This window comes from Nyctereutes procyonoides, unplaced genomic scaffold (assembly GCF_905146905.1).
Source record: "Nyctereutes procyonoides isolate TBG_1078 unplaced genomic scaffold, NYPRO_anot_genome, whole genome shotgun sequence".
NCBI lineage: Eukaryota > Metazoa > Chordata > Mammalia > Carnivora > Canidae > Nyctereutes > Nyctereutes procyonoides.
This window is the reverse complement of record NW_026575125.1, coordinates 37,901,808-37,916,673: the sequence shown is the minus strand read 5'-3', so window position 1 is coordinate 37,916,673 and position 14,866 is coordinate 37,901,808. Positions and strand designations below refer to the sequence as shown.

Below are 14,866 nucleotides of genomic sequence, written 5' to 3'. Positions count from 1 at the left end.
TGTAAAGTGGATACTCTGGGTGCCTCTCTCTGGATCCACCAGCTACTGGGAATGCAGGCTAGCTCAGTTCACTACAGTTCCTCACTAGGAATGGTTCTTGGACCTGCCTCACCCAACCCAAGGCAATACTCCCTCCCAGAAGGCAGCTAATGAAGGCAGAGAAGCCAGATACCTTGTTTTAATGGGAATCAATTCTGAAGGGCCTTCCCAGCTCCCCTTTAGGATCTGCTGAGGCCTCAGCTGCAGTTCCTTTGTAGGTCAACTCCTGCCTACTCCTGCCTTGCTTGCTTGAGAGCCGTCCCCAGAAAAATTTCTGCCCTGATTCTACATCTGTTTCCAGGGAATCCAACCTAAGACAAGGAATGAAGCAAGATACAGGAAGGCTGAGTGACTTGCCCCCGCCATACCAATAGAGGCCAAAATAGACAGGAGTGCTGGCGGCAAATGTATAAATTCCATTGTGCAGCCATGAAAAGAATTCTTAGAAGCCTTCAAGTGCAACCCACTCTTCCAAATGGAGAGACTGAAGCAGAGAACCACAGGGATCTGCTCAAGGTATCATAAGCTTACTAGAGAAAGCTTCCATTGGACTCCACACTGATTGTGACCCAGTCAGGAACACAGTACACTAGCAGTTAATCAGCTCCCAGGAAACCGTGATGGAACATGAGTCCAAGGGAACTGGGGGAACTTGGGGAGTCAGTACAAAGCGGCCTTTTAAGCCATTGACTCAAAAGAGGAGCCAGGTCTGAATCAGGGATGGTAGTGCACTTTATTAACAAATAAAACAGTACCATACAGGAAAAATCATCACTTCAATGGCAACACACGCACAGATGTGTACTCCCACATGTAGCATTTGGGCACATTTCAGACAGAACATCCAGCACCAAGTTCACAATCAAACTAAACAGTTTACAATCCTTCGGTATTTTCTCTTCAGGGTGGTTCAGGTCCTCATTGAACAGTTGTGACAAAAAGATTACCTTTTTAAGTCTAATTCTTGACCTTCCTGTGGAGTGAGGCCAATGCTGCTTTCAGGACTGTGAAGGAGGTGCCAGGTTCTCTCAGCTGCTTCAACTGCCTTTAGTTTCTTAGGGTGGGAAGAAAAGACCTATGGGATTATCTTGGTGCTGGACAAATAAAATGGTGGGAGTTCTCAGTTCTGATTTCCTATCTAGGCACACCCAAACTAACATCCATTTTTAAGCTTAATCTATAGTTTAACAGGGCTGATCTCATTAGGGTAAATTAATTGGTTTTCCAAAAAAGTTTGAGAAGAGGGTAAATCAAGAGTCCTTCAACATTAGAGACTTAGATCTGTTAACAACCTCCTTACTGTTAAAACTGTTGCCAGTTAAAAAGTTTAAATCAGCATTTCCCAAAAGGTGTGTCAGAAACAAGTTAATCAGTAAGTGAACAGAAACAACTGACATAGATCAGGGATGTGATTTCTCTGAGCAGTTTGATATAATATGTGGCAACTCCTTATGGACTGGAGCATATCCAAGACATTGCCCAAACTCCTACGTTAGCTAAAACACTTTTCAATTAAAAAGTAAACAGTGGCAGAAAAATCATGCTCTTTGCTCTTAGGATAGGCAAAACTGAAATACCTTAAGCCCTCATTATCAGGATCCAGTGACTTGTGAATTTGTAAGGCTAATTATGTAATAAACTTGGGTTGATCTTCTCTGGCAATCTATCATTCCCATTCAACAGAAGACAGATTAGGTTAAGAGGCATTAGGAGATAATAAGGGTATGAAATAAAAATTTGAATATGGGAGTATAAGAGAAACAAATTCATCAGCTATAAAACAATCATATGACATTCAGCAGAGAGGCAAACACAATGGTATCACTTTCTTATAAAACATAAAATAATCAAGACACATAAGGATTGACCTGATGATTTTAAAAAGGTGAATCTGAATGTAGCTTGTTGAATGTGTGGATGTATGCCCATCAAAATTTTTATTTACAATTTTTAGTATAGCTATCTAAAATGAAATGCCTCATTCATCCGTGATGTGGGATAGGGTGTTACTACTATCCACCTGTGTACTCAGATCCACTGAATCTTATCAACTGCTTTATTTGATCACATTGGTGTTTTTTCCCCCAGACGCTTATGTGAAAAAAAAAAAAGTAGTCTTTTATGGCTGAAACCTCTGGAAGGAGCTTTAAAAAATCTGAGTTTTTAAAATGGGAGAGGCCAGAAAGATGCGGGCACTGTTCTGGGCCTGCTTTATTCCTCAAATAGAGAACTCAGTCTTCATATTAAAATCACTCAATTTCATGTCTGTTATAAACTTAATTGAAGCCAGTGAGGTTATAATATAAAGCCCCACTTTCCTTTCTCTATTTGATAGTCTCAACAAATAGCAATCAGAAATTCATCATGTGTATTTCAGTTCCTATTTGAGAGAGATCAGCATGCTAATATTTACTCAAAGGTAACCCTGTCATTTTAGTTAACAGATCTGCCTAATTCTATTCTGGTCCTAAGGAAAAAGAAAAAAAAAATATGCCACTAGGGGCCTTCAGACAGCCAAGGTCTACCTGAAAGGAGGAAAGTGCTTTCTTGAAATTGGCAGAGAAAGTTATCGACGATAGCGAGAGAAGGCATGTCTAGCCATCCTCCAGGAGGAGGAGAAGATGCCTCTTGCAGTTGGTGTCATGTGGAGCTCATCAGGAGGCCTCCTCGCAAATAGCCCTGCCACTAATTTACTCTGCTCCCCTGGAGAGCTACACACAAATCACAGCAAGTCAAACGAAACATTGGATTAGCTGTCTAGAAACTTCACAGGACTTAGAAGTGGCCAAGAGACCCCTGAGGCGCAGTCCGTAAGACATCCCTCAATGGTCTACACCTCCACTGCTTTAAAGTACTACTCCTCATCCAAAGGGCGAGCCGCTCACCCCCAGGAAGCTGCGAGCCCCTGGGCCCTGGACCTACACTTCTCTATTTCCTAAGGACTGGAAAGGACAGCCACAGTCTGGGCCTTCACCTACTCAACCACTACACACAGAAAGCGAAATGCTTCATTTCTGCTATCAACCAGGCATTTCGTGTTAAAGAGGAGACAAACAGGACACAGAAATGGTTTCTGATCAGCACTTCAATTAGACATCTTGAAATCAAGGACTTAATCACAGGTTTTATTCTACCAACCAATACAAGTTAGTCTACCCAGGCAAATAACATGATGGAGCAAATAACATAATTTCTTATTGAAATTAATGAGGTGATTCTTTGGGTTGATTTTACTTATGACACTGAGACTAAACTTAAATCAGTGCATTTAAAGATGGTCCAATGACACAGCCTTTGTCGACGTTTTGCTTTTGATGGTGCTGGGGAAGAGTAAGCAGAGAGTGTGGGGCTGAAGACTCAGGATCGTCTCAGCAGCCTGAATTTGTACGCCACAATCCACAGGGCAGTTACTGATGTGGTAAATCCAATGAGCTTCAGCAGGCCTGTCACCGATGGCAGGTTCCTCTCCCAGAAGGTATGGGTGATTTCCATAGCTGGAACATCCTGGATGGATGAGCAGAGATCGTTAGCAGAGCATTCTTACTCGTACTGACAAGGGTGGGGAGAACATGTCTGCCATGTCAGTGCACGCGCCTGCCCTAGGGTGGCATCGACAATGACCTCATAGGCGAGAAGGTGAGAGGCAAGACTTTTACATTCAGTTACCAAACCATGGAGAAGAAGCTACTAAACTCACCTTTGATTCAGGTTCCTGGGTCTTCAGATCTTTCTCTGCCACCCTCCCGAGAGCATTTAAGACCTGCAAGAAAGTGGCCATGGTATGATTATGAAGTGAGCTTCTATAGTTCCGAGGGATGCCAAGGCCCCTGCTAGCCATAGAGGAGCCCCCACACCCAGGAGTGTAGTGAGCTGCGAAGTGGATGTACAAACTGATCAGTGTCAAGATGCAGAAAGATCCAGATGCCAAAAACACCACTGGAGGGTGACATGGCTCCCTCCCTTACCTCTCTAGCTGTCCGTTCCCCAGCCTCTACAGCTCCTTCCATATAACCGCTCCAGTGTGTTGCCGTCTCAGTGCCAGCAAAGAAAATCCTGCCAAATGGCTGGCGGATCACCCTTTGAGAGAACAGAGAGGTCATGGAGAGTTACCTGGGAAGGCAACGAGGGTAAATGAGCCCATCGCTGCTGCCCTCATTAATCCCAGAGAACAGAGCCCAGCCCCAATCATTCCCAAAACTCCCATTTGGCTCTGCCAAAGGAGAAAGGCTCTTCCCTGTTCCCTGGGCCTGTGCCCAAGGATCTGAACTTTCAAGCCAGAGAGAATCAGGCTGTCAGATCATCAATCACTAAAGGTGATGCTGGCCTTTTCCGAGCCAGCCTGGATTAGACTACAAGCACACGCATGAAACCCACAATCGGATTTCTCTGTACTAGGTTTCCTATCTGTGGTTGATCCTGCTCCCTACACCATCTTTTCAAAGGGGTGCATTCTTCACAAGAGGGTATCTGGCAGCAGACACCAGCCATGCAGGCACTCCCAGGGTATCAGGAGGAACCACAGTGGCAAGTGGGAAGACAGAGATGAACTGCTTTCTAGCAAAGGATGGAGCCAAGGGATTATACGTCTGTCTCAAAATAACCACCTCTGGACACAGTTTCTGCGGATTTATCTGAGGACAGGGAAATGGGCCTCCTCTTACAAAGGGGTCTCAGCAAAGAAAGCCACAGAAGGGCTGAGCTGAATGGGCAAGTGTCCCCTCCCAGCTTGTCAGCTTTGTCCCCTACCGTATCTGCAGCCACTTTCATACAGTCTCCTGAGTGGCACACCTTCCACCCTCAAAGGCCTCCACACCTTTTTCCAACTCAGGCATCTTTGGTTTCATCTGTTCCTGACCCTGGTTTCTACTTCTAGGCTTCTACTTTGCCCTCAGAACTACCCCAGTTAATCAATCCCTCTTATCACTGACAAAGACTATTTGATTTCATGAAATAAACACAAAGAAAAAGCTCACGTAAAGAAAGGGTTAAGAAGGCCCTCTTTCTCTGTGGACATGTGTTACCTGGAGTTAACTTTCTAGCTCAGTTCCCCTGAGAACCTGACAGAAGGTATCATGCCAGGGAGGGTACCAGGAGACACTAGTTATGCCAAAATGCCTCCTGCCACACTGGTAATTGCATCTGGGCCAGGAAGTGTCTTGCATTGCAAATACCCAGCAGGAGGCTCTCCCTTTGGGCTTCCCTGAGTGTCCTGCCTTGTGCAGCCAGGCATGTTCCTGGACAGACACCGTGCCGATGAGGTTGTTACAAGAGACAGTGGCTCCTCTGGGGCAGGGGGCTTCGAAGCCAAGGTGGGCTTCCTGTAATCTATGCCAGGATCACCTCCTGCTCACATTTTAGCTGTCCATGCCAGGGATGCCCCCCACCCCCTCGAAGAGGAGTGGCTGCAGCAAGATGTCTTTAGCCCAACGTCCTTAGGTATAGCTGCTACCCAGAAGCCCAGGGGACTCGTGTGAAACTGAATGTCTAATTGAGCTCAAGCAACTGCAGCTTGCTGTTCTCACACAGAGCATTGACACCTGAATTCCTCACAGGTGTTCTGCTACCGTTCTGGGCACTGACAGCAATTGTTCTATGTACAGATATCCAGAAATACACATACTAACTACCCGGGGCACTCACAGTCAGAATGCTACTATTTCTAAAATTCCCATCCAATTTCGCTTATGGGTTTAAGGTCAGTGCATGGCTTCGATGAATGGGGACAGTGTCTGGCCAGTACCTTCCGTAGTGAGTCATGATCCCAGGGGGGAAGTAGGCGGTATAGCAGCCCCCGGAGTACTGCTCCTCGCACCAGTTCTTCTCTTCATAGTGTACGGGCTGCATTCAGTGGGGGAGAGAATTCCAAAGGGAAGACAAAGTTGAAATGCTACCAGCCAACCACGAAGGCTCTCGTATATTTTACTTTAACAAGTTTATGTTTTTTTTTTTTTTTAAAAAAAAGGTGCCCCTGGTTCTTTCTGTTTCATTTAAGGGGAAACCTGACAGGACCAAGTAAATGGCCTGCGGTAAGATAGCAAGTGACAAAACGTGTACTTTGACTTTTTCAACCTCTTGACGAGGGGAGACATGGAATATTCCAATATCTGGGAGACGGGGTTGCCGTGCAGACTCTGAAATCTTTAGACTAAGTCTTTGGGGAAACCCCCTCAACAATCAAGTTCGGAAAAAAAATAAAAACAAAAAAACAATCAGGTTCAGGAAAGTGAATGATGGGAATCCTGCTAAAATGAAGACAATTAAAGATGAGCAATGGTTTCCAAGAGACATGGGAGAACTTTCTCTGAGTTTTTCCTTAACAGAGTCTGCAAGTTTATTATTTGAACAGTTCAGAAATAATCCCCTGAAAGAGCCTCCAGCTAGCTAATAGGATCTTCAGACAGAATTTCATTCCCATCATCACTTTCAGTGGCAGATTGAAAGCACCGAAATCGCTACATGAGCTGCGAATTGAGTCTACAGATGGAAAAATCAATTAGTGTGGCTTTGACCTGAGAGAGTCTAGATTCCACCCATCCTGTCAAGTATACACTAGTGCACCCTCACCAACAAATGAGGATGTATTTAGGATTTTACCTCAAAGCAGTCAGTTGGTTTTGACAGGAGGGCAGGAACTCTGTTCTGGGAACTGATCTCACTCACTCCAGAGATAATACCTGTGACTCCAGGCCCTGATTGCAATTGGCTACCAGTTATCCAGGGAATAGTGAAACAGCCCAAGAACTGCTGCATCAGAAATTGCATGCACCTGACGGCAGCCTTCATTGGCCTTTTTGTGACTGAAGTTAATCCTCCAGTAAGCATATCCCTTCATAAGACTCTCTTCATAAGACTGTCAGGAAACCAGACTCTGCTTTGCTTTACCACTTAGAGCAAACAGAGCAGAACCTTCTAGGGATTAAAGCTGAGGGTTTCTTACTTGTAAAGCTTCTTGGGATCCTAGCACTTTGGCATAGAGCTCACAGATTTTCCTCTTCCTATAAAGAAGAATTTTTTAAAAAGTTAAGGAAGTAATAACTGAGGAGTATAGAATAAACACAATGAGTTCCAGGGCTTTCACCAATGAACCAGATGTATTAAGGGGAAACTAAAATCACTGGTAACCTATACAACACGAACAGTTCCATGAATCTTTGCACTCAGATTAACCTTCTATGCCTCAATATAGTCATTTGACTTGAAAATGCATCAGAATTTTCCTTTTACATTTTTGCCTCTTTTACTGCCCAATATCATGTATGTTCAAGATTCAAATGGGGAAAGTAAGATTAGATTAAGTGCAGGAAATGATGTTAAATCACTTTCCTAGAATATGTAGAATTCTAGAATATTCCCTGTTATGTCTATAATCCATAGGACAGTGTTTTCTTATAAATTTATATTTTTATTGATGTTCAATTTGCCAACATATAGAATAACACCCAGTGCTCATCCCATCCTGTGCCCCCCTCAGTGCCCGTCACCCAGTCACCCCCACCCCCCACCGACCTCCCCTTCTACCACCCCTAGTTCATTTCCCAGAGTTAGGAGTCTCTCATGTTGTCTCCCTTTCTGATATTTCCCACTCATTTTTTCTCCTTTCCCCTTTTTTATTCCCTTTCACTATTTTTTATATTCCCCAAATGAATGAGACCATATAATGTTTAGGACAGTGTTTTTTAACTATCCTCTATTTATGTTTTAAGATCTATGAGCATCCTCTTGCAATCTCTCTCAAATAAATAAATAAATAAATAAATAAATAAATAAATAAATAAATAAATAAATAAAATCTTTAAAAATAAAATAGGGGAGCCTGGGTGGCTCAGTCAGTTAAGTGTCTGATTTCAGCTCAGGTCATGCTCTCTGGTCCTGGGGATTAAGTCCGGTGTCAGTGTCGGTGTCGGACTGCAGGCTCCCTGCTGAGCCTGCTTCTTCAGAACTCTCCCCCTGCCCCTCCTCCCACTTCTGCGTACACACACACTCTCTCTCAAATAATTAAAAAATAATAATAATAAATAAAATAAAAATATGCTAAACCATGAGAGGCCTATCATCGTTCTACTGTAGTCATCGTCGGTAACTTGACATAATGGTCTGTGTACAGGGGTATCCAGGAGTGGCATGATGTGCTACATGATGCTACTTCAGACAGTCTTTGGCTGCCTTCATAATTCATTATATAAATGATTCTCACAGAACATGACATGCTTGGCATCAGTAGCTTGGCTCAGCGGTTTGGCGCCGCCTTCGGCCCAGGGAATGATCCTGGGGCTCATGCCCTGGGCCGTGTCAGGCTCCTTGCATGGAGCCTGCCTCTCCCTCTGCCTGTGTCTCTGCCTCTGTGTGTGTGTGTGTCTCTGATGAATAAATAAATTAAAATTTTTAAAAATCAGTAACTTAAATGATCTAAGCACTTCTTGAAACATATATTTTTAAAGTCACAATCACTCTTGGTGAAATTAAAAAGTGCTAATTTACTAAAATCACTCCTTTTAGAAATGAATGGTTCAGTTTCAGGATTTGTTTGAACAGGTTCACACTGAACCAGTTATATGTTTTGGTATTTACTTTCTTTAGTCTTTATAGAGTTTAAACATTGAAACTGCTCCAAAATACTTGTTATGCACTAATAAACTGGAAAAAAATTTGCTACAAAATGCGGCCAAGAGTTTAATTCAAATCTGAAAGACAAGTACTGAAAGCTGAAGAGAAAAATGGCCAAAAATGAGAGGAGGGGAAAAGGATGGGAGAGAAGGTTATATGCTTACTAGTAACAAAAGAAACAGGATTTTTTTATGACAATTTTATGTCGCCAATTTCATTAGAAAACATTTTTAAGGGGATGCCTGGGTGGCTCAGCCGTTTAGTGTCTGCTTTCAGCCCAGGACGTGATCTGGAGTCCTGGGATCGAGTCCCACGTCAGGCTCCTTGCATGGAGCCTGCTTCTCCCTCTGCCTGTGTCTCTGCCACTTTCTCTCTCTGCCTCTCATGAATAGATAAATAAAATCTTTTTTTTTTTAAAAAAAGCTGAATGAGGGGGCGCCTGAGTGGCGCTTCTGCCCTTCCCCACCCTGCTCGTGCCTGTTCTCTCTCAAATAAATAAAATCTTCAAAAAAAAAAAAAACCAACAGAATGGGGTGCCTGGGTGGCTCAGTCAGTTGAAGGTCTGCCTTCGGCTCAAGTTGTGATCCTGAGGTCCTGGTACTGAATCCCACATCAGGCTCCCTGCTCAGTGGGGAGTCTGCCTCTCCCTCCCCCTCTGTCACTCTCCCTGCTGATTCTCTGTCTCTCAAATAAATAAATAAATAAATAAATAAATCTTAAAAAAATAAATAGATAAACAGAATGAAATCTAAAATCTAATAACCTACCTTGCAGTTAATTTTTCACTCATGGACAGTAAACCACTTATAATAGAAATGAAGTCATTATTTACTGTATTTCACAGTATTAGATGAGTCAAGGATGAGTTCATACAAATCCATCAGGAAATTATCTTCTCTATCCCTTCTTCCCATTAAAACGTAAAATTTTGGGGAAGGTAATAGAAGTCAAAAATGTTAGAGCCTGCTGATCTGATCTGTTATTTCGGCTCTAAAAATAATAGAACATATTTTAAATGATGGCCAAAAGATGTCACTGTGCAAATTTCTTATAGCTGTATTTACGCACTGGTTTCTAAACCTGGCTGCTTGTCATAATCATTTGAAAAGCTTGTTAAAAAATACAAAACACTCAGGCCCCACCCCTAACCTACCAAATAATCTATCAGCCTCAGAAAAAAATGTATTTTACAAACATTCTCTGGCAGATTTTTGACACAGTCAGTTCTGGGAATCTTGCTCCAGTCAAAGACACATTCAGAGTTCTAAGCGTTTTTTGCCTTACAAAAACTTTCAAGAAGTTCAGCCACCATGTGGAATCATAACCAAACGTCTACATCCAGGCTGTTATTTATTTTACTATTAATAAAGAGGGAAAGCAGGAAATCCAAAAGAAAATGTCAAGCTAGGGCGGCATAATGGAAAAAAGTATGCATTGGAGCCTAGGCCTGCCTTTGTCACAAGCTAGCTTGAGAAACTTGGACAAACCATTCCCTATTGCTGGAGCCCCATTCTTCCTCTTTTGAGCTAGTGGTTCCCTTCCTGAAATCAGACCTCACAGTAGCTCAAGTGAACAAATTCGTGTGCAAATGGGAGAACTTCGGCAGCCTGCATCCCAAAGTCATCAGAGTAACTCTCAAACCAAGGGCTGCTTGGGGATTTCCTGTTTAATTTTGTGTGTGTGTGCGTGTGTGTGTGTGTGTGTGTGTGTGCAGGCGTGTGTGCGTCCTGGTCCTCTACAAAGGATTTAGGGCTACCCTCAAGAAAGGAAGCCCAGAAATTCCAGAGGCAACCCTCCAACTCCCCCAACAGCAAAATGACTGTTTCCAGATAAGAGTTCCCTGTAAGATTTTATCTGAACAAAGGAAAGGATTCCAAGGCAAAACATAACAAATACAACAAGCCAGAAAGAGAAAGGGAGAAAGGAAGAAAAAAAGCCACTGTCCTCTAAAATGACGGTTTCATACGAGGAAGCTAGTAGGAGAAGGGAACATCAGAGCTGTATCCTAGATTATCAAAGGGGGATCATTTTATGTATACAAGTTGACCCACATGCATGGATTTGCTTTTCAGAAAAAGTACACTCAGAGAACCTTGGAAAAGGGATAATGGTCTTGCAGGGTGATCAGGTTTCAGCCTCTAAAGCTTTTTGAACAACTGTTTCCTACAACTTTTCTCCATCTACCCTACAGGGAAACCCTACCTCTCAACCCCTGTAAAATAAACACAAATATGTAAAACTAAATTAATTAGCCCCTATGGCCAGCACTGAGTCCAGGGGACTGTCACAAAAAGGTTGCTATGGTGACAAAAAGGTTGATATTTTGGGATTTTAAGCCTATTGGTGAATTGTGGTGTTTTCATTGATGCCATCATACTTGGTGCACAAGCCCAATATAAAGCTAAGCTTTTACGTATGTTTCAGATGTTACTTCTTACCTTATTTCTTTATGGAGCTTGGCAAGTCGGTCAGCTTTTCGGGCAAGTATGAAGCTGGAGAGAGAGGGTACATTTGAACGATTAGGTGACAGGAGAGTTGCCTCCTCTTTTTAAAATGTTCCTGCCTCCGCCTACTCAGCATTGATGAACTCTCCCACGCACTCTCATTATTTCCCTCTATTAGAGCAAATGCCCGACTGTCTTCCATCTGCCTTGCTCCAAAACCCCTCTAAACTGTGGGCTCCTAAGTAACTGGTCACCTCCCACTCAATGTTTTACCCCCAAAGTTCAGCGTGGTTCTTGGTATATAGTTGGAAATCAAATGTTAGTTGAATTAATGTTGTGTTAAATGATATCCTGGTAATTGACTGCTGCCTTCTGCCAAATACTTGATAAAAGCTGCAAAACCAAATCTAAAAAAGCAGTTGTAGTAGATGCCATGGTGGGCCCCCCAGATCCCTCTTTATGACCAAACACTCATTACCCTCAGCTCAGGGCTAGACCCTTCCCCTATCCACTGCATTCTGTAGCAGAGGGCTGCCTGGCTCAAGGTCCCACTCCTCCCCAGGGTGACAGGCTCTGGAGTCCACTCAGTGCATGACATCTCTGAAGGGCCATCACAGTTCTAGAGCTCCTTGTGGGATGGCTGAGACCTTCCGCTGGGGACAACACTGGAGCCCAAACTCTCCCTCTGCACGATCCTGATTCATTCCCTTTCCCCAAAGGGAGCAACCCCAGCGCACACAGGGAACCCCTTGTACCCAAATCTCCATTTCCAAGTTGGCTTCTGGGAAACTGACCTAGCCCAGTCCCCAAATTCAGTAACTCAGTAAAACCCAGTTATAATTTATCTACAAATACTGATATTACTGAATCACATGTATGTTTTAAAGAATTGAATTATGACTAGAAGTCCTTCCATACGCTATTAGTAGAAAGTGCTCAAAAATCCAAATGAGCTAAAGGACGAGGAAATCACTTTTGCATTTAAAAACAAGTACTAGGGATCCCTGGGTGGCGCAGCGGTTTGGCGCCTGCCTTTGGCCCAGGGCACGATCCTGGAGACCCGGGATCGAATCCCACGTCGGGCTCCCGGTGCATGGAGCCTGCTTCTCCCTCTGCCTGTGTCTCTGCCTCTCTCACTCTCTCTGTGACTATCATAAATAAAAATTTAAAAAAAAAATAAATAAAAACAAGTACTACACTTTGATTTCTTTTGTTCTAGACCAAAAAAGACAAGTAGATAAGGACTGAGAATGCAAGAGCCAAAAACAGATACTTCGACTTCTCCCTCGCCCTCAAATTAAACTGCTCCAAAATTTGATTGGCAATTCCTTCGGAGCTGTTATTCGAGATCATTACAGGAAGCAAAGATTACAAAATGTATTTGCGTTAATCTAGAGAACAGCATTTCAGAGGTATCTGTGGACTACTTGAGACATTTGAACTAATGAACTTTATGGGACATAGTCATAACTTTGCTTGATTTAACACTTATGTTATGGCTTGCTAGTAATGATTCTGGTTAAATTTTAAGTTTATGTAAGAATCAGTCATTTAAGGATTACACAGGACTTGAGTGAAAACCATCAGTATCAGATGAAACATTAAATGATTTCCCTGAAAACCTTTTTAGATCCTGGGTGCTTCTTACAACTCCTTTTCTAAAGGGCAGTTAGTGTTGGCCATTCCGGTGAGTGAGGTTTTATTGAGGAAATTAAACATACTGGCTTTGGGCTGGGGACATTTCATGGCTCGAAAGTACAAGGTCCTTTCTAGTTGCCAAAAGGTACTAGTATCACAAACACAGCACTGGACAATTACCACCCCGTTGTTAAGGGTTTCATTGCCCAGAGCAAAGAGCAGGGTGGAGACAATGCAGTGTCAAGGCAAGAGCAGGGCGTAGGCAACTGTCTAGATAAAAAAAAAAGATTAGAGTATCACTTTTTAGGAACTGCCTAAATAACCCCATTCCTATCTGGAAAGCTGCTGCCATACATGTTCTGGCTAAAAAAAGCTGAAGACAGCCCAGGAAGGCAGATGCCACAATATCTAACTCCCAGGACAAGAAGAACATCCATGTCCTTCCATCATCCACAGTTGGATTGGTCCTGAGTGTCTCCTGAATCCATTACATCAACCCTCGGTTTTCTTCTGGCACACAGAAGGTGATGGCAACCTGCCCACAGCCTGTATCCTTTCTTGTCCAGTGGGGTTAGAGTTGAAGAGGATGTGCTGTTCCTCTGATTATTAGGTTGTGGGCACCCGCCCTTCCCAGGGAGGCTGGTGCTAGTTCTGGTATTTTGCAGCCAGAGAAGTGGTTACAAAATGTCTTGTGGGCAGTCCAGGAGCAGAGCCTGCTAAGTCTGGCGGGGTCATGGGTCGCCTTCTGGTTTTGTAATTTCCCTGCAGTGATGCAATGTGCGTGAGTTCGACTCTCCCAAGGGTGAAGGGGAAAAGCGCTGGTCTCTGGAAGTCACTTGGCTGTTACAGAAGCCGAGCTCTTCCGTTGTAATGTGCTAGAATAAACAGCTCTTTTATATGTGGAGCTTTGAGGAAGGGTCAAAGGCAGGACAGCGGGGAAGGCGGAGGACTCCTTAGCCAATTCCTTTGTGAAAGCACTGCTTCATTCTCTGGACTCCCAGCCCCCCAAGAGCAGAGCAGGTGGGGGAGGGGTGCTGGGCAGAGAAGGGGAAAGCTCTCCTCTTCCAGACACAGAACCAAACCCTGGACGATCCCTAGTGACAGACAGCTGTGGAGTGACCTATCACAAAAAGTGACACCCACTCAAGGCCTGGCTCTCCCTCAAACTGCATTTCCTCACTGCTCATTGGTATCATATCCCTGGGTAACAATTAACATACTAACGTTTGCTGTGTAACGATGTTTGGAGTGCAGAAAAGGCTACAGCCCAGAAACCCAAACTTTGAAAGGTTTTACACAGTAAAATAGTCAATTCTCATTCTAGATGACTGTGGACATTCTACCTCTGGGCGGGGCTGTCTACCATACTGCCTGTGCCTGTCTAGCTGCTTCCTTCGCTCTGTCCTCAATAGCTTCATGGGGGAAAGAAAGAAATGAGCACGAGTTCAAAATAGTGTCAGTTTTTGTAAAATTTCCCCAGTGTTTTGTGCCACATACAAAACATTAATATTTTAAAACATGGAAATGATATATTTCTGTCGTGTTATTTATGATCACTTGAGCTCAATTCCATATGCTCTGCCAGCATCCACACCAAGACACCAACACGATTTAGAAAACGCAAAGCATCCAGCTCTAACTTACCCCATGATAGCGGGCAGCGATCCATCTGGCTTGGTGTCATCCAGGGTTATTGAAATTGGAGCTTCCTCGTCTTCAATGATCATACAGCCACAGTAATCTTAATAAGGAGAAAATCCATAGGAGATTAAAACTGACCTCAAGAAAAATTTAGGGAAAAAATTGTGTATATATACCTATACACACATATACATACCCAAACATAAACTCTTTTGCTAAAAGGAAGGCAAATTTCAAATATTTGCCCCAACTCTAGAAGATATTTCCTTACTAAATACACACATTAACTATACAAGGATGTCTGTTGACCCAGAGACGTAGAAAATGACCCATCCCAATGACTTTTAGATAAAAGTCATTGTATGACCAATGCAGGGCTCAAGTTGTAATGTGGCCCCGGAGACCCAGAATACACAGGAAATAGAGGTCTGCATCAGAGGGAATCACCCTTAGGAACCCATGGAAGAAGGTGGGAGAAGGAATCCTTTGAATAGGAGCAG

The 14,866-nt window shown here is 43.4% G+C and overlaps 1 protein-coding gene across 1 annotated transcript in view; it reads right to left on the bottom strand.

Annotated features, from left to right (window-relative positions):
* Positions 1 to 753: 753 nt before the first annotated feature.
* Positions 754 to 14,866, bottom strand: part of MAOA (monoamine oxidase A) — a 70,122-nt gene continuing 56,009 nt past the window's right edge. Inside the window, exons 9-15 of the mRNA XM_055338817.1 lie at positions 14,370 to 14,466; positions 11,082 to 11,135; positions 6,977 to 7,034; positions 5,780 to 5,877; positions 4,005 to 4,116; positions 3,737 to 3,799; positions 754 to 3,543 (exon numbers count right to left, since the gene is read on the bottom strand). Of these exons, the coding sequence (XP_055194792.1) occupies positions 3,397 to 3,543; positions 3,737 to 3,799; positions 4,005 to 4,116; positions 5,780 to 5,877; positions 6,977 to 7,034; positions 11,082 to 11,135; positions 14,370 to 14,466 (629 nt within the window). The 3' untranslated portion in view covers positions 754 to 3,396. The remainder of the gene's footprint in view (positions 3,544 to 3,736; positions 3,800 to 4,004; positions 4,117 to 5,779; positions 5,878 to 6,976; positions 7,035 to 11,081; positions 11,136 to 14,369; positions 14,467 to 14,866) is intronic.